Source organism: Scomber scombrus, chromosome 19 (assembly GCF_963691925.1).
Source record: "Scomber scombrus chromosome 19, fScoSco1.1, whole genome shotgun sequence".
Taxonomy (NCBI): Eukaryota; Metazoa; Chordata; class Actinopteri; order Scombriformes; family Scombridae; genus Scomber; species Scomber scombrus.
The window spans coordinates 5031282-5056923 of NC_084988.1; the positions used below are offsets into that span (position 1 = coordinate 5031282).

Consider the following 25642-nt stretch of genomic DNA (forward strand, 5'->3'; position numbering starts at 1 on the left):
ATGTAAAGATTTTTTTTAATGACTTTATTGAATTAAACATTTACAAACAGCAAGGCGAGTCAACCATGGTGTTAAAAGTAAAGCATGAGACTGATTAGTGACAGGAAACACACAATAAATATAAAATCTAACTAATAAAAAAAAATATATATAAACATGTATAATATAGAAATAAGAACCCAAACAATAAACATAAGAGCATATAAATAATAATAACAAATAATAATAGAAATGTAATATATGGCAAAAAAATATAATATATACATGTATAATGTAGAAATAAGAATACAAACAATAAATACAATTTTAAATACAATTTTAAATAAATATATAAATCCTTATTCAATTTAAATATCAGTACCTTCAGGGTTGATTTGTACAATTGTTCACATTTCAGTATCTCTAGTTACATAAAGATTAGTCAACACCTTTATGATTTAAGCGCTATAATTAGTTTTTTATAAGTAATAAATACTTTGGTTACATTAATTGCATTATTTAACACATTTTAAAGTGGAGGGGGGCTTTAAAACCACACTGTAAAGTATTAAAGCTTCTTATACACCAATATATACATAATTAAACATAAATTAGTCGTTTTTTTTAAAGATTGATGTACTTAATTTTAATTGAAGTGGTTTGATTTTGCAATTTATGAGTAATACATACTTTGGTTACATCAGCTGCATGATTTAAATGTAATGTGAAAACAGCTTTCTCGTGTCTAACTGCACAGTGAAGCTCAAACATCCAATTATTGTAAAAACAAAAAAGCAAAACACATTTTAAAGTGGAGGGAGACTTTAAAAACGACCCCGCTATTAACTGTTAAGTATTATTGTTTCTTATACGCCAGCTCGTTATCAAGTAGCTGAAGCTTGTCGAGGGCTTGATAACGAGTTAATTAGAATCAGGCATGTTAAAGTGGGGAGATACCTCAACAATGCAGGGCAGTAGCTCTTTGGGAGCCGTGTGCATGACCTGTTATACACCAAAATATACTGAAGTTAACACAATAAATCAGAGGCAGATGTTTAAGGAAGTGGTTTGATTTTTCAACAGAGGAACTTAACTTGTGCTTACATTTGCCAAACATCCATGTTGGTACTGGTACGTAGTTACATTACAAGATAAAAATGTAGGTACACAAAACTAGTTTTACTAAATTAGACAGCTGAAGACAACTTTTCCCCAGTTCTACAAGCACAAGATGTTATTTGAAGGATGAAACCAGCATATACAATTATGTAATAAACTAAACTGCACTTTTCCCCTGTTATTTTAAAAGACACTTAAATTATCATTCATATTCAACAATGAAACATTTACTGTGAGTGCAAAAACAAGAGACACACAACTCATTTATGTTATGGTTTAAGTAACTTTATTGAAGGGAAAACTAAAAACAAAACAGAGCCACAGGTTGATTATCAACCATTGGCTTTGCATCAATATTTTAGGGCTACAAGAAGACAGTGTTCGAGTGGGCATAAAACTAATAGCTCATCTACTGACTTCTAAATAACATAAAAATAAAAAAAATAATAAAAAGAAATAGAGCTTTTGAGGGGAACCAAATTTTTCCAACTGTTCAGCCTTACAATCCACTTAAATCTGCAGAAACATATCAGATATAATAGCCTACCTTTATTAACATGCATAATAATACAACATTGAAGATCTTATATTTTATGTTTCCTTAACATTTGATATATACTGCTGTGCTTCTCTGTACACACACTTTGATAGTGGAATAAGATACACTTCTTTCTTCAGGTAATAGATTCCTATACTAATGATCAGAAGAACATACTGACTGAAGTCACACCAGTCCAAGGAGGCAGATACAAGACCCACGAACCAGTTTCTCAAAGCTTTTCAAGAGAGAATTGACATTTTTCAGATGATTTTTTTTTTTTTACCTCAGGCTCAAATAAATCAAGCAGATGACATTTTTTTTGTGCTAAATTGGAAATTTAAGAGCAGAATTTAAGGATCTGGAAAAAGAAGGTTTCTCTACAAAATGCCCCGAGAAACCCAGCATTCAGTCGAGTTGTGACCGACGAACCCCCCCGAAGCGTCCAGCCAGTCACCCCCCAAACAGATCAGCACTGGGTCGATATGCTATTCAGAGAGTCAGGAGACCAGCTGCATCAGATTCTACTTAAGTGTGTGCAGAGTAATGACAAATATCACCAAGTTTGGAGGTTTGGAGGGAAAAAAAGAAAACAAAAAAGAAACTTTTACTGGTGCATGCTCAAACCGAGTTATTAGAACCATGGTGATTTTTTTTTCGATTTTTTTTTCTTTCTTTTCTTTTTTTTAAACTCTGTACAAAAACGGGAGTCGAAACTTCACAGAAACTGGCACGTGTCCTTGAGAGAGAAAAACACTATCTTCTTATGAGCGCGCAGGTGGAGAAAAAAAAGGAAGTAAGGGGGGGGGGGAGAGGAGGTAAAATGCTCTGATTAACAAAAAAAAGTGGAAAAAAAAGGGGGGAAAAACAAAAAAAAGATCCCGGAATTTTTTAAGTTTGAACCAGCAACAACATTTTCCTCCAGCTTTCCGAACGATGCCATCACATTGCGTATTTTTGTGTCCATTCTTTTGCCATTTTGGTGTATCTGAGGAAAAAGAGAGAAAAAAGAAAAGTTTAATATAATGTAAGCCTCAAACGTACAAATCAACTTACTTACACTACTTGTGCAAGACTTTAAATAGTTGCACGCTTGCCTTTATGTCAAATTCTCTTATAGCACATGCACTTAATGCACGTTGGGCAAGCTGAGTTAGCATCCCAACCAACAAAATGTGTCAGTACACGCAACAAAATACCGTCTACAACGTCCAAACTTCAGCTCTTAAAATTTGAAAGAGTGCAATAATCCAATGACACATCAAAAGACAAGATTACATTTCTTTTCTTTTTTTTGCAAGAACAAACCTTTTCACATGCTGGAGTTAGTGGCTATATTTACATGCAAAGAGCATCGCTTCTCATCTTTTTACCCAAATAATTTGGTTTTGGGTTAGTCTGTTCAGACACTAAGAAGATAAACTCGTACTCTGAATATATGAAATCCTCTAAAAAGTCTATTTCATCATTTATGTTCTGTTCAACCTTTTTATACTGATTTCCTTCCAGGCAGCAAATAGTTTACTCTCAGTTCGGCTCATTATGATCATCAACTTGCAAAGACTTCAATTGATATCTTTATTTAATAAACATGGCCTTCAGGTGTGTTGAAGAACGCTGTGACACCTGGTTTCTAATCCGCTCTCAAACATTCTCCAAACAAGAAAAAAACAACTAAACTCTCATTATCATTATTGTCTCTTGTCTTCCAGCCTCTATTTCAGACATCATAGCTCATGAATGCAGTTGCTTTTTGGCAGCCAATTGTTGGCGTGTCCTTGAATGCAGCACCAAGAACATTTTTCAGACTGGTCCCTGAAGAAAACTGCTTTACCGTGCAACAACAACAAAGAAAATCCCCCAAAAAACAGAAATGAAATTTAGAAAAGGGCAATGTAATTATTAACTTGGATGGATTTTATTTCTAATAATATCTGGAGCGACTCTCAGGTCTCTGCAAGTTGATTTAACAAACATAGTGAGAGGAAATGAAACCAAAACAGACCCTATGTTTTGGAAAATGATCAGAAATTATGCAAAATAATTTTTCCACTCAGGCGTGGTCTTTTAAAGATACTCGTTTGTTTTTTTAACTCAAAAAAAGATCTTCACAAATCCTCATCTGGTTTTTCCTGCTTTATCTGTGAAAACTTGCTTATTTGAGGACTTATGACTATTGCAGGTGCAGTGTGTAAAATTTAGAGGCATCTACAGGAACAGACTTGGCAGAAATGAGATATAATATAAGTATAAGTATGGTTTAAGTGGTGTGTAGTGCTACATTTAATCCTGTCCTTTAATACTGGGTCTTCATTTCTCTGGCTCGTATAAGAGGCAACCCACAACTGCTCAGTGGAGAGATTGTTTTAGTTGTGGGTGTGACACCACTGGGTTGGCAAATAAATAAATAAATGCATAAATCCAGTTTATTAACAGTAACACTCTGCAGGATAGCAAGGTGCACATAATAATAAACTCAACCCCAAAGATCTGAGTAAAGCAAAACAGCTACGATACTCGTGTGTACGCATAGCAAGATATTAGTATGATACAGTCACATATACACACTAAACAAAATAATATAAAAAGACACTGCATCCATAAGACTTTGTAAGTGGGATCCAAACTGTTGGTTACGCCGATGAGAGATGAGCATCTCAAAAACACAACCATCCAATCCCAGAGCACTAGCCAAGATGCAGCACTGGCTCTTGGCCTTACCCTAAAGCATGGCATACTTCGTCGTCCACTCCTGAGCTAGTTTATTGTACCTGACGGAGTGAAACTAGGTTACACACTAGACTCGTAATGATGCTCGTACTGTTGAATTTTCAGTCATTTTAAATCGACTAGGATTATGAAGGTGGTGATTATTGTGGGTGCAGTGTTTTTTTCAGAAAGAGAAGTGAATATTTTGAAGTGTTAAATGAGAATTAAACACATTTATATGGATTTATATACTTACTTCTGACTATCTGTTTTGTAGATTCGTGCAATCTCTGGCACTAGTGGGTCATCAGGGTTGGGGTCACATAGGAGTGAGCAAATGGAGAGAAGAACTACAACAAAACAAGATAAAAACATGTTAAAACTTTCTTTAAACATGTCTCAAATAAGCAAATGAAGAGTTTGCAATTCCCCCTTTTCTGCATTTTAACCTATTTATACAAGAAACGTAGATTAATGTTTGACAGCCTGTAGTATCTCAGCAAGATAAACCCAAACACAGCATAATGAGAAAGTTGACCATGAATGCCACGTATTATAAACCAAGTTAAATGGTATTCATATCCATTCAGTGTCTGGTAAACTTAAAAAAACAGGCAACATTAGACTTTCTGGCCACTATTACTCGGAGGTAATATAAAACTATACAAACAGTTGCCTATTTACACATCCACTAATCTTCCACACTGTTCACCAGCTAGTTGCCACCTTCACATGTCTGCTGTTAGGTGCTGGGCAGGTAGTGCTGCAGTTTCAAAAACAAGGAAAGACAGTAAAGTTACAGGCCATAAAAAAGGCTACAGTGCTACACAGAGGTGAAGGGAACTGCAGAGATGTGTGATACAGTAAATGTAACATAACCAGTGACACCTTTCACATTACAGGTAGTCAATTGATCCATTTTTATATGAAAACTTTGAATAATGCAAAACTGAATGCCAGCAACTTATATATGTGCCCGAGAAGCTATTTCCATTTGATATCTAAATGCTTTTATCTTGATTTTTTGTACTAGCATTTAGACGTTTATAATCAGGGACAGTTTGTATAAAAGCTAAATTTTTGCTATCACAAAGCAGTAAAACAGATTTCAGTCAGCAGGAGAACATTTTGTAACTTTCCTGTTCCTGGTACTAAGTGATTTGTTTATGAATGTGACCAGGAACTTGCAGTTTGCGTCAGCTAATAAATGACAAGACAAAAAACAAAAAAACTCAAAGTGTCGTTTCCTTCATACCTTTAGAAATAGTAAGTGCAGGAGACCACTGTGATCTGAGAATATCCAGACAGATACTGCCGTTACTGTTAATATTTGGGTGGTAAATTCGTGTCGTAAATGCAACCTGAAAAAGACAAAAAATAAAACAAATGATAAGATAAACACAGTGAGGACAAGTAAAATAATGCAGAGTCACAGTCCAGGTTCATGTTTTGTCATTTAAATCCCTTTCAAACCAGGTGATGACGTACAAGGGCTGTGACTAATGACTTCTGGCATGACAGGTATTACCTCCAGAGGGGTTATTACGCATACAAACATGCAGACTCGGCCTCATTTACAACTTATGTGGCTTTGTTACTTTTACATAAGCCACACTTCCTGAAAATACACGTCCTTATTCGTCACAAAACAAGGGTGCAGTGAGCATGACTGATACTGTAGCCCAAACCCAAACATGTATATCGAGCATGCAGGCTTACCTTGGGTGGTTTGAAGGGGTAGTCTGTTGGAAAATGAATTGTCAAGAAGAAAACACCTCCCTGATATGGACTGTCACTCTGAAAGCAAGAATGACATTTACATACTTTAGAAGAGAATTATCTAAAACCTCCAGCAGGTTCACAGCTTCCCATTATTATAACAATCAAATTTAACTTTATCTCATGAATACATTAAAAGCAGAAAGGTTCATAATCTCTGTGACAAACTTCAATGTCATTGTGCAGTCAGGGCAGAAAGAGTGTGACAGTTACGTCATCAAGTATCTACTTACAGGTCCCATGATTGTGGCTTGCCAGTGAAACACTGCAGAGAACAGAAAGTAAAAGTTAGATAAGCAGGAACGGTCACAGGTATGTCGTCTGACAGGAACAACGTTTCTAAAACAGTCTGCCCCCTTCTCAGTAACATTTCTGCTTATCTGGCATCAGAATTCCAGTAATCTCTCTTCTTATAGCCATGGTGGTCAGACTTCAGTCCCTTCATTAGTTTTACTCTAATTTTTATCATAACTGCTTTGTACAACACCTACATCTATCTGTGCTTTTCAATCCTTAATGTCAGTGTACTACTCTGCCAGTGGAAACGTGTATATAATGTCTGCTGAGGCTCTGAAGGGAGTTTTCTAAACTTAGAGAAAATAAGGTCATCTTGGATCTGGCTAGAAACTTAATACTTTTAAACATAAAGCATGCGTCATATAATTGGGTGGTTGGGTTTTTTTTTTTTTTTTTTTTTTTTAAAAAGGTGTTTACCTGACAAAAGAAGGGTCTAAAAAAGTAAATACATAAACACTCCTGAGTTGTATTCTAGGAAATGTAGCATTTAGTGTTTAAATGTTGACTCATAGGATGGATTTACTTCTAAGTTTCAGGAAGTCCAGATTGTTTTCACTCTAATCTAAAGCTGCAACAATTAGTCGATTGTCAGAAAATGAATTGAAAACTGTTTAGATAACAAATAAATCATTTAGGACATTTTTAAAGCAAAAATAATAAAGAATGATCTGGTTCCAGCTTGTCTGTTTTATATCAATGTAAACTGAATAACTTTGGGTTTTAATCGTTAGCCAGACAAATCTATACATTTGATGACATCACCTAGGAAATAAGGATATTTTTCCACATTTATTGACATAATAGACAAAACAATAAAACATCTAATCTATGATGCAAATGATCTCCAGCTGTAGCTCCACATTAATCTTCAAAATATGTTAAAAGTGCTTTTTTCCCCCTACATCATATTTTAGAAAGCATCTGCTGTCGCTCTCCCCCCGTTGACACCGTTATAAACCCTCTGAACAGATCTGGGTAGAAACTTACTGTCATCGCCCACTGGGCCGGCCGAGCACTGTGCCGGAGGGTCACGAGCCAGGTCGTTAAGCTCCTGTAATGAAAAGAGGTTTACAACAATAATGAGCACATAAGCTTCAAAAGACAAAACAATGAGACTCGATCTGAAATTGATGCACGGGACGGAGTAGCACTTAACATACGAGACAATTATATTAATGCCAACATGGACTGTTGGAAGAGGTTACATTACAGTTACTATGTTTTATTTATTTTGACAACACCTCCCGTTGTTTTTGCATATTCGAGTTCAACTCTACACCATCTGAGGGGTGTTGGGTAGGAGGAGGAGGGGGCTTGTTATTATCTACACAGTTAAACAGCAAGTTGAGACCTAGGCATATACACTACAGTCACATTACTATTATTTTTAGGTCTACGGCTATTTTAAAGTGAGGTGTGGGTGTCTGCCCCACCCGGACCGCCTGTGACAAACACACACAATTTCACAAGCATGTTTACAGATTTTCGTGGGGGGTGAAGGGTAAAGGATTTTCGTCAACAGCGGGCAGAATTTAAGAATTGAGAAACCTGTCAAGGCACCGCATGTTTGTAGTTGTGAATATTTATGTTGCTTTAAAAACAAATTGTAAAACTTTAGTTGGGGATTGAGTAAAACGTGTTTTAACTAACCTGCTTTATTACCCAAGCTTGGAGGTATCTGTCCTACATTAGAAATCTAGGTTAAGTACATTCTGTTTACAAGCATGTTCATGGAATTTAGTCAACAGCAGGCAGAAGAAATTTAAAGGCCTGTGTGGGGGCTTCCCCGAAAGCTTCATGTTCACTGTGTGTTGCAATTTGTTTAGAAATATAAAAAATTGCATCATCACAGCAAGATCGTCATGATAATAATCTGCTTTATTACCTAAGTTAGAGGCCTCTCACTTATATCAAAAGGTAGGTTAAGTATCATTTATGTACAAACAAGTTTTAAGGGATTTCCTTTTTTTTCTTAATGTAGTCGACATCAAAGAGAGGAATCAGTGTGAACACTTCATATGTGTTACTTCACTTTTGTTGCCAATTTCCTCCATTTAACACACACATACACACACACACACACACACCCTGTGAATGTGCACAGGCTCAGAACAAACACGATTACATACCAAGGAAATGTATCATGATGAACACAGCTTTGACTACTAACACAGATTCAGTGTGTGTGATATGAGTCATGAGTTCTGGGTAACATGGAGTATATTCCTGAGTGTCTTGATGTGAAATGTTTTTTTGTTTTTTTTAAACGTATGTAAAAAGGAGGAGAAAAGAAAAGGAAAAATGTAAATGTGAATAGGAAGCTCTTTGGGGATGGCTAGACTGCTATACCACCTGACAGCATTCAGACATAAAGGGTTGTTTATACAATAATATATATTTTTTTGTCATTGCCAGTAGTTGCTTTAGATCAACTTATCAATACTTCTTTTTTCATTTTTTTCCTTCACCTCCCTTCCTCCCCTTAGACATGTATGTATATATATCTATTTATCTTAATTTAAAACATTATGATGTACACATATATTAAAAATATATACATATAAGAAGAATAAAAATAGTAGAGCATGTATAAAAAAAATTTAAAAAGAGGATGAGAAAAAACAAAAAAATAAATAAATTAGTTAAAAAAATTATAAAAAAATGTAAACAAGTTTAAAAAAGTATAAATTATTTTTTTATACAATAACATATGTAAGTGTTGAGCAATTCATGCGGCCTCTTTTCTTTTCTTTCTTTCTGTCGACCAGCAGTGAAACTATGACTGGTGCTAAAAAAAAAAAAAAAAAGGGGATGAAAAAAAAAGACAATCGTCTGCCTCAATTTGTGTAAAACCCCACTACAAATATTCACAAAAAATATCTGCAACTTTAAAACAAACACACACACTTCCCTCGACCATGTTTCACCGCCATGTTTCACAGGATATCAGGGCGGTGAGCTAGAAGCTACACACAGCTACCCCATTTTTAAAAAAATTTTTTAAAACACCCTTACCTTGTGGATCCTTTTCAAAGCCATCTTCTTTCTCGATGTTCTGCCCCTTCTTTTAAATTGTCCGATCCGTACAGTCGTAGCAGTGAATGGCAACCACCGTGATATGCCAGGATGATTTTAAACAGCTATTATCTTACTCACTTCATATAATTGACGCTGAGGCCTTTTCTCTTCTTTTCTCTCCGAGCTAGCGCAGTTAGCCACAACTACGTATGCGAGTTTTTACCCAGCTTATTCTTCCCCAAACCTCACAAAACACGACGCCTCAAGATAAAGGCAAAGTTTCTTGACGTGTAATATTATTGGATTATATCTCTCTGAATAAGTGCGTGTGCCAGGGTGAAGTAACCCCGGACGACAAAAGCTTCTCTTTTGGTTTCGCTCGATGCAGTTAGCCGACTAGCGGCTGTCTTCATGTATTTGAGGCTTTCTGCTTGTGTGTGAAGGCTGCCCCGCCCTCCTCCGCTTCTGATTGGCTCATCTTGATGTTCTTACACTGCCTTTAACCAATCAGAATCCTCATGGCTCAAATAGAACCCGCCCAACTAATGACGATAGTGAGTAATAGCCAATCATAGCAAGAGAAGGGCGGGGGTTTGTCCGTCGCCCTCCTAGAAAGAACACTGGCTTCTGTGTGGACAGATTTCGTTGCATGCTTGCTCATTCCGTCGCCAACCTAGGATTAAAAATACGTCCGGGTGGCTGCTGAGTGACAGGCCGGATGTGATGGCAGATTGGTTACAAGCCTGCTGTTAAAAAAAACAAAAAAACATGCAAAGTAGTCAGGGCATGTCAGCGTTTAATTTGCAATGAAGGCCCTTTCATTATTAAAGTCCAGATCTTCTGTTGAGACATGAAAAATACTCTGGTAGGAACAATGATGTGTTGTCTATGTTTTTTTGTTGTTTTTTCCCCCACAAAAAATATAATTACCATGTTAAAATCCTTGACCTGTAACAGTTTAATGCCATTTGGAGGTAGATGTTTTATTCATGTTACATTTTGACAAACTGATTTACATTCCCCTTTGAATTTTTGATAGAATGGATTTAATAACACTATAAATTTCATGATAGGCTATGTCAGTATATATGCTCTTAATTCACTTGTTCTTTTACCTTTGGAGGGTTTTGGTATTACATGGATGGGCATTGTTATGCTGTGTCATTGCACTCTTTTTATGTAATGTTGGTTTCTGACTGGTGACACACGTGCTTTGTGTTAGTTTAAGTTGCTCATCAGTCAAACCGATGAGTCAGACTCTATGATGAAGGCAGCCCATATATGGAAATGTGGTGTTGCAAATATATCCAATGTGATCTAATAAATATTTTAGCAGTAAGTGAGACATTATGCAGGACTTCTTCTTCTTCTTTTTTCTCATATTTTTCATGTTAATATCCTAAACAAATACATGCAAATATTGTTAATTTCAAAAGTTTCACTGCTGGACACAACTTGTCCAACAGAAGAGTAAATTCTCAATATTTTGTGCACTGGAGGCGTCACATTTCCCACATCACACTTTTGTAAATTGAATATGGGATCAGGATTGCGTCAGAATGTCTCAGATTATGCTCGTAGGCCCGACCATTTACGTTAGTTTATCAATGAGCAGAGAGACTTCCCACTTTCAGCAGATTAATGTGAAAACAGCCTTAGTGTGTCAAACTCTGCACATACATCTGAAGAAAACTGAAGAAACAAGAAGCAAAAAATAAGCATTACTTCTGTTCATATTGACCATTAGAAGATAATTTCATAATGTACTGTAGGACCTTTATGATTTTGAGGACGCCCTAAAACCAACTTGGTATTAAACCTGTTCTGATTGTATTTTTGATGACTGTGAAGCTGAAACAGTAGATGTTGAATACTTTCATTGTCTCAGTACATGTGATGCTCTGTTAAGACTTCATTAAACTGACACACTGTACCAGCACATTGTGCACCTGTCATGGTTTTATTAATAGAGAGAGACTTCAGTAAAAAAAAAAAGAAAGACAGAAAGAAAAGTACACGTTCACAGCTGTAAATTAAAACTGATGGACACGAGAACCTTTAAAGTACAAAAGGCCGATCCATGAATAACAAAGACAACTGTTCAAGCTTTTTCTTTTGTCACGTCGCTTTCACAAAGATGCCACACATGACGACGACCAGGACGATGAAGAGAAAAAAAGAAATAAAAATTAATTAGACTCCATTTAGTTTCTCTTAAGTAAACATTTTTACCTGTAACCTGTTAGAATTAAAGATAATTGCTTTATATTAACACGTAATTTCTATTTATTTTTAAATTTTTACTTTACAATTTCTGTACACTTGTACACAATGAGTGCATCATTTTCAGTCAACGCAATTTTGTCTCTAAATTCAATCCTGATGTATGTTATTTGATAAACATTCATTATACTGTCTGGTAAAGGATACTTTTTTTTGTATTGGTTTACAGAGAGAAGGCAAATGTGGAGGATCACCCTTTTACACCCGTCAAGGCACTGATGCAGGGCAGTCAGTCTGTGTGGTCTGTGCTTGTGCAAGAGAAAGTGGCATCCGAAGAACGCCGAGGGATCTGTGAGACAGGTTCGGCTTCTCTGAGCGAGCCTTGGTCGAAGTCTGAATACAAGCAGTTACCGTTATGACTTTGAGGACGCTCTACAGAGTCTAAGAGTTCTGAGTTTTCATGACATAGTCTGACAGACATTTGGTTATCACTCTCTAAAAAGAGAGCCTCAGGATTGTCATTATAATTGTTTGTTTCTAGTAAATCAAGGCTGTTCCATGATTTATGTGTCCCGACACAAATGTCGTATTTACCATCGCCGTTTTGGGGCACTGAAGAACAGGAAGCAGAGCTGTCTTCAAATCCTACTCCTTTAGAGTCAGATCTGCTCTCAAAAGCGTCCTCATACACAGCACCAGGAGCCAGCTGTGGTAGCCTAAACCTGACCTGAGCATTTCCACACTGCTCCACGCCATTCTCCTCACATGGGTTGTGCATGTTAAAAGTTTCATCCGGCAGCACATGAGAACTAAAAACGCTTGCAGGAGTGCAGCTTGCGACGGGACTGACGAAGCCAACAAAGTCTCCACTGGAGCTGAAACGAAGACCTTGGACGGCCTTCCTGTAAGATTCAGCTGACTGGTCTTTATCAGCTGTCCTACAATCTCCGTCCCCAATGTTTTCCGTCTCCTCCAGCTGCTCGGGGGGAGAAGGATTAACCAAATCGCTCTCTGTCTGTTGGGATGTGCTGTTGTCCAGATTCTGCTCTTCTTCTTGTGCATTCGGATCTGGCCCTGCGTCTCCCGGAGGCGGTGCTGATGGAGCGTCACCCGAAGCCTGGCTCTGACCTGAAGTTGTGGGTCGGACCGTTTGGTGGCACATGGGGCAGGTCTCCTGCACATACAGCCACTTGCGGAGGCAGTTGCCATGGAAGAAATGTCCACAGCTGGTGATCACAGCAGAGCTCATTTCCTGTAAAGAGAGACATCTTTAAAACTAGCAAATGGTGAGGCTATCATCTTCTCTGTAACCTAGATTAAAGTGGCTGCTTCCTTGACAGCAGGAAGGACTCACCATTGTCAAGTCCAGGAACAGACAATATTCACTGGTTTAACAAAAAACATGGCTGAAGGCCAAATAATCAAGCCTAACCGTACAAGAAGAAGTGAGGCTAAACTGGAAAAACAGGATCAACATGCTTTAAAAAAAACTTACACTTGACATTTAGTGCTACATACACAGTACTGTATGTTACATGTATGTAGAGTTGGGCAACACACTATTCTTTAACTCTATGCTTCAATATAATGTGATGATAGATATTATCAGTCAGTTTTTCTGGCAGTGATGAAACAAGTGAGTCTCTCAGATTAATGTGAACTGAGAAACACACACAGAGTGGTTCAGGTTTTAAATATAATAAAAAATATATATAATAAAAAGAATGCAACTTTCTGTGCACTGCTACAATTTCCCACTAATGTTAAATAAACCATAATTGACAATAGACAATATGTGTGTCTTGAATTAGGTTGAATTGAAGGAGTAAAAACTAAAAAAGAAAGACAGGTTAGTGTTTACAGTCTAACCGGCTTCACACATTTAATAACTTTAATAACACAGTGGACGTTTGTTGTTAATCAGCCACAGAGCTGTATTCAGATTCCTGTCACAGCACATCAAACACAGTTGATATAATCTTGACAATGCGACTAGTCTAAAAATAAGTCAGGAGGTGAGATATTTAAATCCTAAACCATGCCTATTAAGGGTAGTGATTGGGCTTCAGCTGTAAGATAGTGTCGATTGTTCCCAGCTTTAGCTTTACAACCAATCAGATGACATAACTCCGACAGTTTGACTAACCTGGAAGCAGATGGAGCAGACGTCGTTGTGTTGCTGAAGCTGCTGAGCCGTGGCTCTGGGGAGGGAGTTGATCTTCTTAGCGGCTTCCTGTCGGAGCAGGAAGCTCCTCCAGCCAGACTGAGCTCTGAGCCACACGTTAAAGTAAGAGTGGATGATAATGACAGAGGCTCCCATCCAGCTCCACTCTCCAAACAGCGACTCCCACGTGCCGTACGCCACCACGCAGAGGGCCACCACAAACTCCAGCACCCTGCTGACAGCGTTCACCCAGTAGATCACTTCGTCCAGGCTTTCGATCGGGTCCGTGCGAAACAGCTCGACCATGAAGAGGGAGTAGATCAGCATAGTGCCTGTAACCTGCACAAGGAGGAAATATATTTATTACTTTAAAAATATCTTTATTACTTTTTTAAATGGCCACTAGAGACAGAGTTGTAAAATGTTATATTCTATTAATAGTGGCTTTCAGTTCAGCTTCCAGGAAAAGCTTTGCCCAAAAGGTTTTACAGTACACATTTTCATCTATGAAAAGTTCAAATTAAACCCTAATATTAGTGTCATGGCTATTTAATGAGCTGAACAGGTCCACATATATGAAAGGTGAAAGTAAAAAGATATTAAAAACTCTTTCACTTTCACTCTTTCATATGCCACAAGTAAATGTCACACAGCGAGGCTCTTTGACACAGATTCAAATGAACTGTTGTTACTGATTAATCAGAAGTTTGTCAGGAATAAGAGGAGGAATCTGACACATTTAACTTTATAAAAGATGATAACATTTTAAAAAGCTGAGTGTCAAAACTGTGTCAAAAAGATGTCAAAGTAAAAAAAAAAGAATATAATAAAATGCATATAATAACCGATCCTTTTTGGTTATTTAAAGTAAACTAATTCAATGAGTGTCGAAATTTTTTTTATGAATTACATCCATTTATTGATTCAATTATTGAGTTTTTGTAATTTTAAACCTTCAAACAGACACACTGTAACATGTTATACAACCTGTTTTGTTGAACATTTGATAAGACAGTCATGTGCAGTCACTCCCCCTACCTGAAGTGAAGTAAGCATGCAGCTTGACACCAGAATAAGGAGCCAGAAGTCCATGTGGAAGAACTGAGAAATTTTATAGGCCATAAACACTGGGAAAACTAGTAGGAGAAGACACATGCTGAGGCCGCGGAAGTGTTTCCAGAGACTCCTAGAAGCAAATAAAAACACAGACCCACCACATTGAAGTGTTTTATATTTAAGTATGTCAGTATGTCACTTTTTAAACTTGAAAAGCTTCACTTTTATACTGACAGAGGTAATAAACTTTATTGCTTGTGCTGTCACCTGTTACGGGAAGCACCCAGGGCCAGAATGACTGGATCTGTTATCTCAATCATTGACTGCAGAGTCGAAGTGACCACGATGAAGAGGATGATACTGAGGAGGAAGGTGCGCTGCAGTGCCTGCATATCTAGCAGGCCCGTCTGGAGGGCGAGGAGGAGCAGAGTGACGCCCTCAGTCACACCTCTGACAACAAGAGTGATAAAGAATTAGATGTCAAGTCAAAAAAAAGGGGGGGGGGGAAGTAACAACGAACAACAGCACTTTGATTTTAGACATGCAGACTGGTAGAATAAGTTGATAGTACAGTTATTGTTTGGAAGAGAACATGAAGAAATAATACACAACAAAACCTCTAATCATGTGACGCACTATCTCTAAATATATAGGCTACACAACCACAAAACCTTTATACAGCTTTTGCAAAAGCAACCAAATTCTTGCAAAACTTTTAAAAAACTTTTTAAAGAATTTGAATAAGCACATAAAGCACCAACTGTGCACTGACAGTAAAAATGAAAACATCTTGTGGGTTCTGCTTTTTCTGTGTACAGCAGTTTGCAAGTTTAGTCTTACACGAAGTAACAAACACACACAGGTATTCAAATGTGTGTATGAATGCATATTCTAAATATAACACACTATAAATCCTAAAAGGGGTAGAAAGTTATTTGCTGTATTATTTGTTTTGCTCCCTGTCCAGTATTGGCCTCCACTGTTATTCTAACCAACTGATTTGTGAGTGAACTCATTATCTAAATGTGAAAAGGCAATTTGCATAATAGTCTAGCAATGTAGACACCAGTGTTCACAGTTTTGCTAAGAGTGTGTTATAAAATTAACAAACTGAGAACGTGCGTTAACGCTTGGTAAATGCAAGTGTTAATTGTTTCAGATTTAGTGCTTCAAGATTCACTGTTGGTGTTAAAGCATTCAGAAAAAAACTGTCAACAATTTTATTGGCACCATCTTTTACCGTTTTATTCGCATTAACTGAATCATCTCACATTTGCTATTCAATTAAGATTAATCTTATCTACTCTGTGAGTAATGTTGCTCTTCAGAGTATACATTAATTGTAATTAAAATGTTAATCTGGACAGAATGAAGTTGATTAAGTACATTAACAGACAGTAACAATGTCAAGAGTTTATGGTTGCAAAGGGAGAACACTTCCCAAGAAACATCCCACAGTGCAGTTATACTGTAAGTTATTTATCTCAGAAAACTGCTGCCATGTTTCCTTCCTTTCCTTGTGTGGGATTTTAACAAGTCTAACTTTGGCGTCCCCTAGTGGTAACCTATCGCCACCAGAGAGAAGCTGTAATCACATATTAAACACAAAACACTTGAAGAAACCAACAGACTGATATAAACATATTTCAGATCCCCTCCAGACATGTTTTAAAGATTTATTTTAAAAAACCTGCTGTGAATATTAATTTGTGTCTCTTAATGTTTTTTTCCACATAAAAGTTCAAATACCACTCTAAAAATTCTTAAAATTATAGCTACTACTTATCCAGAAATCTGTGAAATGTATTTTATATGACAAAAGTTTAACTGCTGGACAAAATTTTCCTACATGAGACTTCCAGTTTCCACATCCAACAACACAACTCTCCCAAAGTAGTTCTAAAGTCACAAATCTTAAACTCAGATTTATGTTCAGCTCAGAGAAACTTTCCCTCTTCAGCAGCTGAATGTGAAAACATCCTTCAAGTGTCAAACTCTCCACATACAGTATATAATTCTGCACAGTGGAGCTCAAACAATAAGCACGACGCATTTCTGAGACTTCAAATGTGGAAAGAAACGTGTGGAAAAACTCGTCACCTGTGCATAACGTTCTCATTCTGAACAGCTGCGTAACCTCCCAGGTAGAACTTGCATAGGTTGAGCAGCCCGAGCGCCAGATAGGACACCACGAAGGTCAAACCCAGAAGAGAGTATGGTGTGGCACAACATTCAGAAACACTGCAGAGAGAGAAAGCAGCAGCAGCAGCAGCAGCAGCTCATGAGACAAATGAAACTAATGGCACACTAAGGAATAATTTACTCACATAATCACATCACACCTTGTGAGCAGGAAGAACATGATTCCCTGATGGACTGAGGAGGCGCTACCAGACATGGCGTCTGAGCACAGCTGCACGACGAACAGAACGAACCAGAAGACACTGAAGAGCACTGGGACGGCAAACTGGTTCCACAGAGAGATTCCCACAGCTAGAAGTCTGTACAGCTCGATCACCTGAGGGAGCGGAAACAGACCCACAGCCTGATGAGGACGACTTAGAGAATATTGAACAGAAACATTAAAGTAAACCAGAAATAAGAAGAAGAGAAGTGTGAGCAATGATTATGTATGAAAGAGAGAAATGTCATGTTCTTGATAAATAGAAATACTATCTACATTTACTTCCTTAAGTGAGGAAAAAACAATCCCAACTATACACAGATGACTGAAAATTAATTTAGATAAACAAAAAGAAAATCATATTAAAACAAACCTGTGTGATATGTAACACTGATTCATTTTAATTATGACACCTTCACTTAAACTATTATTGATGTATTTCATTACTGGATGTCCACCACTCTCACTACACATAAGTGAGGGTCAAAATGATCTTCAAAGTGTTAAAAATAACACAACAATCTGAACAAACAATGCTACACTAAACCTCTTGAAACATTACATAACATTGTTTACTGAAGTGCTTTTTAAAACCTCGCCAAAGCTGTTAACAATCTCACAATTTCACACCAAGCCAACGAGCTCTCCTCGTGTTTTGTCATACATGTGGGAGATGAAAAAGTATAAAAACTCAAACTTATTTGAACAAAAGTGACACACTGTGATAAAAACAGTAAGATTACCTCCAGCTGAAGCAGCTGTGAGTAGGCAGCCTTTGCGAGGCGATATGGCACGAAGAGATTTGAGAGGAGGAACACGGCGATCCCCGCTCCGGTCAGTCCCATGGAGAAAGTGTTGACGATTAGCAGCGTGGCGTGAGGAGTAGCAGCGCAGAGTCGGACCAGCAGGGGGAGCATGTGCACGGAGAACAGCCACACCTTTCTGGTCTTCATCAGGAAGGCACACAGCGTGCTAAGAATGATCTGACCTGAGATCAGACAGACACATAACACACATGTGACGTTAAAGATTGATTAGGTGTAAATAAACTATTATGTGATCATGGCCTTTGAAAGCCTTTTTACACAGAAGTATTTCTTTAAAAAATTAGCTTCCAACATTGTGTGACAGTGAGCCAGCATTACAAAGCCAAGACCCTGAAACTAAAGCAGCTAAATGGAATCCAGCTTTTTTCTACTCCAACATGTGAAAATGTCTTATTGCATTATGAGAGTTGATGACCAATAACTAAATAAGTGGGCTCAAGTTTTGCACATAGTACCAACGTCTTTCAACCGTTTTTGACTGCAGTGGAACTTCAAAGTGAAATGTAAAGTTTCATTATTACAAACATGACATTTGTTACAGTTCGCCAAAACATTCAGACTCATAAACTGCAGCAGAGCTACAACGTTTAATCCGTTAGTTGTCAACTATTAAATTAAGCACCAATTATTCTGAAAGTTGATTTATCATTTTGAGTCCTTTTTAAGAAGAAAATATCCAAATTCTCTGGTTCCAGCTACTCAAATGTGAATATTTTCTGGTTTCTTATGTTTTCTTTAACAGTGAACTGAATATCTTTGCTTTTTGTACTGTTGGTCAGGACAAAACAAGACTTTTCAGGACATCATCATGGACTTCGAGACACAGTGTTTGACATTTTATGAACCAAATAACTTAAGAAAATAAACACAGATTAACTGATGATGAAAATAATTGCAGTATATCATTATAGACAGCATATTTATTGCTTAAACCCTATAAAAACTCTTCACAAGAGTCTTTAGAAAAACAATTACATTTATGTATGTTCACGAGTTACAGACTGATGCAACACTGTCTAAATGTTTTGCATAGACATTTGGTTTTGGGACTCACTCGTCAGTGCAGAGACGAATCTGTTGAAGGCCAGAGAGTCCAGGTACACTGCGCCTTCATAACCATACTGCAGCTCCTCACGAACATAATCCCTGTCAAATTACCAGGAGAGGGAAAAAATGGTTTTACAAATGTATGTAGACAGTAGACAGGACACATGCAACCATAAAAACCTGCTGAAAATAACTGTATGCTGTATTAAATTACACCACATTTAGCTAATATTACCACACAGAGACATCAGGGCTCTGAGGTACTTCGACTGCATATAATTAACCTGTTTTATACTTAGTTCAATTAATAAAGACATGAATGAATGAACAAATGAAGCAATAAATAAGTAATTATTCTTATTCTGCTCATGTACAATAATTCCAAAATAGGAACAAAGCATATTTAGCTAATGTCTTTGTGCATCTTTAGTAAATGCATACATCTTTTTCTCAATTTGATCAGTTTATTGTTGTGTCAGCAAACTGGGTCCTATTTATAGCAACGAGCAAGCAGCCTTTAAAGACACTGCCACCGCTGCTGCTTCTCACATTACAAGACAAACTTTACAAGCCAGTGAGTAGTAAACTAAAACGGCTTCAGCACAAGATACAGTACGCTCAAGTCTCTCAAATTAAATAGAAGGCTGAAGGATACAGTAAACTCAGTCTCTAAAATTAAATAGAAGGCTGAATGATACTGGATACACAGAGGGAGGCCATCTGTGACTGCAGCCAAGCATTGACACAGGAGAAAGCGGATCCTGGTGCAATCTAATAAATCTAGGAAGCGTAGTAGTAGTAGTAGTAGTAGTAATTGTAGTAGTAGTAGTAGTCTCACTTGGAAATCTGATGCCCCATGTATAGCAGGAGGGCAGCAAGAATATGGAGGTAGAGCGTCACAATGTGTCTCAATGGCAGAACTAACACCACCGCGTTGATCACATGACCTGGAAGGAAAAAAAGACGAATGTTCAGTTTATGTTCTCAGTGTTTGATTAAGCTCGTGAAAAAATACACACACACACACAAAAAACACACATATATTAAATAGATTGCCATCTAAATCCTGCTGGTTGTCAGATCTGCTGTCATTTGCTATTTTTAATGTCCTCAATAATTCTCGCAATGTTGACTCAACTTATCAGGCTGAGTGAGCTGCCAAAAACAGTCTAAAAATCACACAGCAACACATCTTTCAACAGCTTCTTGAAGTCCAAAATATATTCAGAAGATAAAACTCAACTATTAAAACCTGATATTTTTCTGGGGTTGGTAGTTCTTAAATAGGAAAGTGATCCACCACAAACCGTAAAAAAACCCTTTTCTGATTTATTTATTGAATAAAATCTGCAGGGTGGATAAAATCACAAAGGAAAGGTTCACATTTCTTCAATTGTATCTTAATATTATACTCAAATTCCCAAATTCCAATATGTACTTTGAAAGAGTTGCTGGTGTCGGTTGTTTTAATTATTCCTTCTTAGTTTGACTCCAGTTTAAAAGATGAGGCACAAGATCCACAGTTTTGTTTTGAGCAAAAATGCCTGAATGAGTTGGCAAAATTGAGATGGTAACTTCCACAGTTACAGTCTTTTTTTTAAAGCAAAATTCCCTCTTTAAGTACATTTTTCCTGGACAGTGTTTCTCTGATGAGCTGCAACACAACAATAATAATAAAACACACAGAGAGAATTTAATCCTTAAAAAACTAACTCTGAAAGATAATCACTTTATTTGGCTGAGTCAGACAGGGTTTACTGCTCAGAAGAAAAACTGTGGATTTTGTCCCCCTTCACTTTAATTGTACAGTAAATATGTTGATGAAGGGATCCAACCACAGCTATATGGACAGCAGAAATGATTAATAACCAATAACCTTTATAGTGTTCACATGGGCCATTGTTTTAAAACAAACTTAAAAGCTGTTCTTTTTAGAGAAGGAAAAAACTTAAGCTAAATATCTGAAAACACTGAATAAATGTAGATGAATCAGTCCTGAATGAGTATCAGTATTATATGTATACATACCAAGGTAATACATGTTCCAGATGACATATTTGTATTTGAAGAGCATGTCTTCATTTTTGGCCTTAAGATGCTCCGTTAATCCTTCAATGTCACATTTATAAAGCAGATCCAGCACCAGTATGCTTGGCACCCTGAGGGCAACGTTGGCCAACTCTTCCAGACGAGGCATCTTTGAAACCAACGTTTTTTTTTTTTTTTGGTGAGCAGAGCGCTTCTGTGTGTGTGTGTGTGTTTGTGTTTGTGTCACATGCTGTTAGCTGTCAACGCTTTCACTGTACAGGACACACGCTACTAGCAGCTTCACTACTGTTTTGGTCGTCTTCTTGTCATCTGAAAGACAAACAATGAAAAAAAAACTCAAGTTAGGAAAGTCAGAGGCAAATAGTTTCTTCAGGGTTCATGAAGTTAAATAAAAGATATTTTTCATGCCAGACAGAAAGCAATTTAAGTCCTGATTCATAATCATACTGGATGATGGAAAACGAGTTGGGACGATATGGCCAAGAATTCATTTGTTGTCAGTATATCACAATAATTCCCAATGATATCATTATTTAAATCAACTGGACACAAACAAAAGGTAGAACATGGATAGATAATAGCCAATTATAAAATGATTAATTTTAAGCTTTTTGTGACACTTGTTCTTTATGAGTAGACGACCATATAGCTACGTGTTGACTGAAAGACCACAAGCAAAGGTTTCAACAGTTTAGCTTTAGACCTAAAATGACTAGTTGATTAATTGATCTGTGGACTAAAATCAAATTAGTGTTTGATATCTGATTAATCATTCATGTCATTTTTAAGGTGCAAAAATGACAAAAATACCCTGATAGCAGCTTCTCAACTGTGAAAATGTGCTGTTTTTCCCAGTTTTTCATGACAGTAAACTCAACATCTTTTTGTTGTTGTGACTGTCGGTCAGACAAAAGGAGTCATCTTAATATGTTAACTTGGGCTTCAAGGAATAAAGATCATCAATTTCACTACTTTCTGACATTTTATTAATCAATTATTAAAGAAAATGTGTCAGACCTATTGATAATGAAGATATTAGTTGGCTGCAGCCTTACAGTACTCCTCTGATTGAATCATAACACCCTGCCCTCAGTTTAGTGTGTCCATTAAAAAAAACACAATAATAAAACATAAAACACAACTGTAAGCAGTGCTCGTGAATCTCTTTTATGAAATGTTCCCTGGACCTCAAGCAGGAGTATGAAGGGCCTGTCATAGTTGATTAGGTTAGGTTGAACAAATGTTCAATTAATCTGATTATGTCGACCCAAATGATGAAGAGTTAACACGGTCTTCTAAAAGAAAAAATATTAGGCCAATTATTTTCATTATCGGTCACTCAGTTAGTTATTTGGTTCATAAAATGTAAGAAAATCGTGAAAATAGTCGATCACTGTTTCCCAAAATCCAAGGTTATGTCTTTAAATGTCTTATTTTGTCCACATCACAAAGATATTCAGTTTTCTAATCATAGAGGACGAAAGAAACCAGAGAATATAAACATTTGAGTAGCTGGAATCAGAGAATTTGGACATTTCTTTCTTAGAAAAATTGCTCAAATAATTGATTATCAGAAGAGTGGGCCATTTAGAGCTGGGGCGATTAGTCAATAAATAGATTAAGTGACTACTAAATTAATCACCAGCTACATTGATTATCGATTTATAGTTATGAGGCATTTTTTAAGAAAGAAAATTGTTTGATTTCAGACACTCAAATGTGAATATTTTCTATTTTCTATGACAGTAAACTAAATGTATTTATGTTATGGACAAAACAAGACATTTTTAAAAATCCCTCTGAGCTTTGGGAAACATTTTTCACCATTTTCTGACATTTACTGGACCAAACGAGCTGTGACAATAACTAAAGGAGATACATCGTCAATGAAATGAATCATTACATGCAGCCCTAGTTTTATACACATCCCAAAGATATTTAGTTTAATGTAATAAAGGACTAAAGAAACCAGAAAATATTCACATTTGAATAGCTGGACTCAAAATATCAAAATAGTTAGCTATTAATATACAGACTAATACAGACCTTTATTAACACAATTTAAGACTTTTTATACATCCTAAAGTCTTTTTTTAATTTAGAAACTACCTTAAATGCGTTTAAACACTTTTTAAAGCCCTGCAGATGGTTGCAGGCCGAGCTCTGGATGTCTCCATTTCTAACATATAATAAACCCTTTTAGAAGAGCAGGAATTAAACCAGACAAATGTAGAATAATCTGCACAAAGCGTTTAAGTTTCTGGCATGTTTAAACTGAGACTGTTTCACCTACTTTGCACAGTGACAGACATCACAGCCGAGCAGCCATTTGCTAGCTGAGGATAGTAGCAGCTGCTGGTATTTAGCTTTCTTAGCTTTCAGCAGCAGCATGTTTTCACGGCTCTGAACCGGGATTTATTTCACAGCTCCGGTATCTTCCTCTTCTCAAAGATGTTTAGAGACAGCCCGCATGGACACAGCGACATCAAAAAGCTCACATTAAATGATATCAGGATGAGTAAAAGAGACTTCAAAATGCAATGTTATGATTCCTGTCGCTTGCGTGGCCACTTCCGGTGAACGCGTCACGTCAGACGGACCAATCAGGCTGAAGTATTCTGGATTATTAATTAAAAAAACAAATAAATGTTTCAAGATACTATTACTACTACTACTATTACTACTACCACTATTACTACTACTACTACTATTACTACTACCACTATTACTACTACTACTACTACTACTACTACCACTATTACTACTACTATAACTACTATAACTACTACTACTATTACTACTACCACTATTACTACTACTACTACTATTACTACTACCACTATTACTACTACTACTACTACTACTACTACCACTATTACTACTACTATAACTACTATAACTACTACTACTACTACTATTACCACTACTACTGCTACTACTACTATTGCTACTACCACTATTACTAGTACTACTACTACCACTAATATTAATTTATATTAACAATAATAAGGATATTACTACTACTACTACTATTACTACTACTACCACTATGACTGCTATTACCACTACTATTACTACTACTACTACTACTACTATTACTACTAATTATACCTTAAAGAAGTTTTTTTTTGTTTTTTTTTACATTATTAGATAGGCAATACTTCTGTTTAATATTTATTTGTGAGGTGCTGGTGGTGTACTGGTAGTGCATTATATTGAAAAGTGTTCCAAATATTTTGCCCCCCCTTATGTAAGTTAATGGGGTGGACAAAATATTAGAAACACCACTGATACTCTCTGTTTCAGTTGTTCCCAAACTGAGGTCAGGGACCCAATTTAAATTTGACCAGTCACAAGATGATTTAATATATAAGAAAGAAAAATAGTAAGTAAGTAATTTTCTGAACACTTGATACTTTCACTCCTTTATTCCTGTAGAAATCTAAACAATCTAAGAAGGATCTAAGTAGGAAAAATCCCTCTCAGGTCAACTTGTCCACAGCTCATGTCAACATCAAAGACATAATCCATGAGGAGGGGTTGCAAGTAGACATTTACTTGTTTTAAGGGACCAATGGTTTGGTTTAGTGTTGCAGTGAAGAGGACATTAATAACAGATGTTTCATTGTTTTTATCACACATGTCTGAAAGCTGGAGGAACAGCTATCAGTTCTTTTCTGGTACTGTTGCATAATTTCCCACATTTTTAACCAACACGTGTTCTTGTGATCTTGTGATAAGATTTTGGATAGAGCCATAATAACATTAAAGCTGGGTCAAAATCCTCCAACCTCATGAAGCATAGATTAATGTATTTATTATATATAATTTTATATATGTATTTAATTAAGTCTATGCACAAGTGACCTGAAAAGTTAATAATATTGAACAGCAAATACAATATCAAGCTTTCATCATTCCCAAGTATTATCAAACTTTCAGAAGACTTTTGACATATGTGGATGTTTGTTGTACCTGTGTTTGCATTCATCCTTCATACCATCAGCCATCTGTTATCAGGGATTGTCTGACTGCTCTCCGTCCCCTAAAAAAGCATCATAACTACTTCTTCCACACAGCGTCTCTCATCTGGTTTACCCAGACTAAATAAATTATAAATAGGATTAACAGCACATGACTGGCTCTTTTAATGTCATGTCATTTGTCTGCAAAGTGCAGATGTGCTGTTATCACTGCAGCTTCTCAGAAAAAGATGACTAATATGAAGAAAGTACATTTCCTGTGTGTGGGGGTTGAAAAGGTGTGCACTTATATCTACATGTCGGACTGAAGTTGTTTCCTATGTAATGTTGTTTATGTTTGAGTCCTAAAACGTTTCTATATGAGACTTTAATAACTTAATTTTAAACCAGAAATTACAACTAGGGCTGATTAGTCTATTAATAGATTAGTTGATTGACAGAGAAATAATC

At 36.6% G+C, this 25642-nt stretch overlaps 2 protein-coding genes across 2 annotated transcripts; both read right to left on the reverse strand.

Moving 5' to 3' along the window:
- Window positions 1-1367: 1367 nt before the first annotated feature.
- LOC134000579 (ubiquitin-conjugating enzyme E2 D2-like) lies at window positions 1368-9847 on the reverse strand. Its single transcript, XM_062439958.1, has 7 exons — window positions 9437-9847; window positions 7409-7472; window positions 6358-6389; window positions 6065-6142; window positions 5601-5706; window positions 4602-4695; window positions 1368-2624 (listed from the first exon to the last, which is right to left on the reverse strand). Exons 1-7 carry the CDS (start codon window positions 9458-9460, stop codon window positions 2579-2581), a joined length of 444 nt encoding a protein of 147 aa, XP_062295942.1. The 5' UTR covers window positions 9461-9847; the 3' UTR covers window positions 1368-2578.
- A 1531-nt stretch (window positions 9848-11378) lies between these two features.
- On the reverse strand, window positions 11379-23764 carry zmp:0000000662 (RING finger protein 145). The gene is made up of 11 exons (XM_062440001.1): window positions 23503-23764; window positions 21189-21518; window positions 19999-20107; window positions 19168-19259; window positions 18030-18274; window positions 17225-17400; window positions 16983-17123; window positions 15150-15332; window positions 14865-15012; window positions 13809-14165; window positions 11379-12914 (listed from the first exon to the last, which is right to left on the reverse strand). The coding sequence occupies exons 2-11, from the start codon at window positions 21355-21357 to the stop codon at window positions 11952-11954; spliced, it is 2583 nt and encodes an 860-aa protein (XP_062295985.1). The 5' UTR covers window positions 21358-21518; window positions 23503-23764; the 3' UTR covers window positions 11379-11951.
- Between the last annotated feature and the right edge of the window lie 1878 nt (window positions 23765-25642).

Bases quoted from the DNA above. Each gene is read 5' to 3' on its own strand.
- LOC134000579 (XM_062439958.1), bottom strand. From the start codon at position 9,460: ATGGCTTTGAAAAGGATCCACAAG. The intron at 5,707-6,064 runs GTAAGCCTGCAT...TGTCTTTTTCAG, and splicing joins ACCCCTTCAAACCACCCAAG to GTTGCATTTACGACACGAAT. The intron at 4,696-5,600 runs GTATGAAGGAAA...GTTTTGTTGTAG, and splicing joins TGCACTTACTATTTCTAAAG to TTCTTCTCTCCATTTGCTCA.
- zmp:0000000662 (XM_062440001.1), bottom strand. From the start codon at position 21,357: ATGCCTCGTCTGGAAGAGTTGGCCAACGTTGCCCTCAGGGTGCCAAGC. The intron at 19,260-19,998 runs GTGAGACTACTA...GTAATTTGACAG, and splicing joins ATGGGGCATCAGATTTCCAA to GGATTATGTTCGTGAGGAGC. The intron at 18,275-19,167 runs GTGAGTCCCAAA...GTCTGATCTCAG, and splicing joins ATTCGTCTCTGCACTGACGA to GTCAGATCATTCTTAGCACG.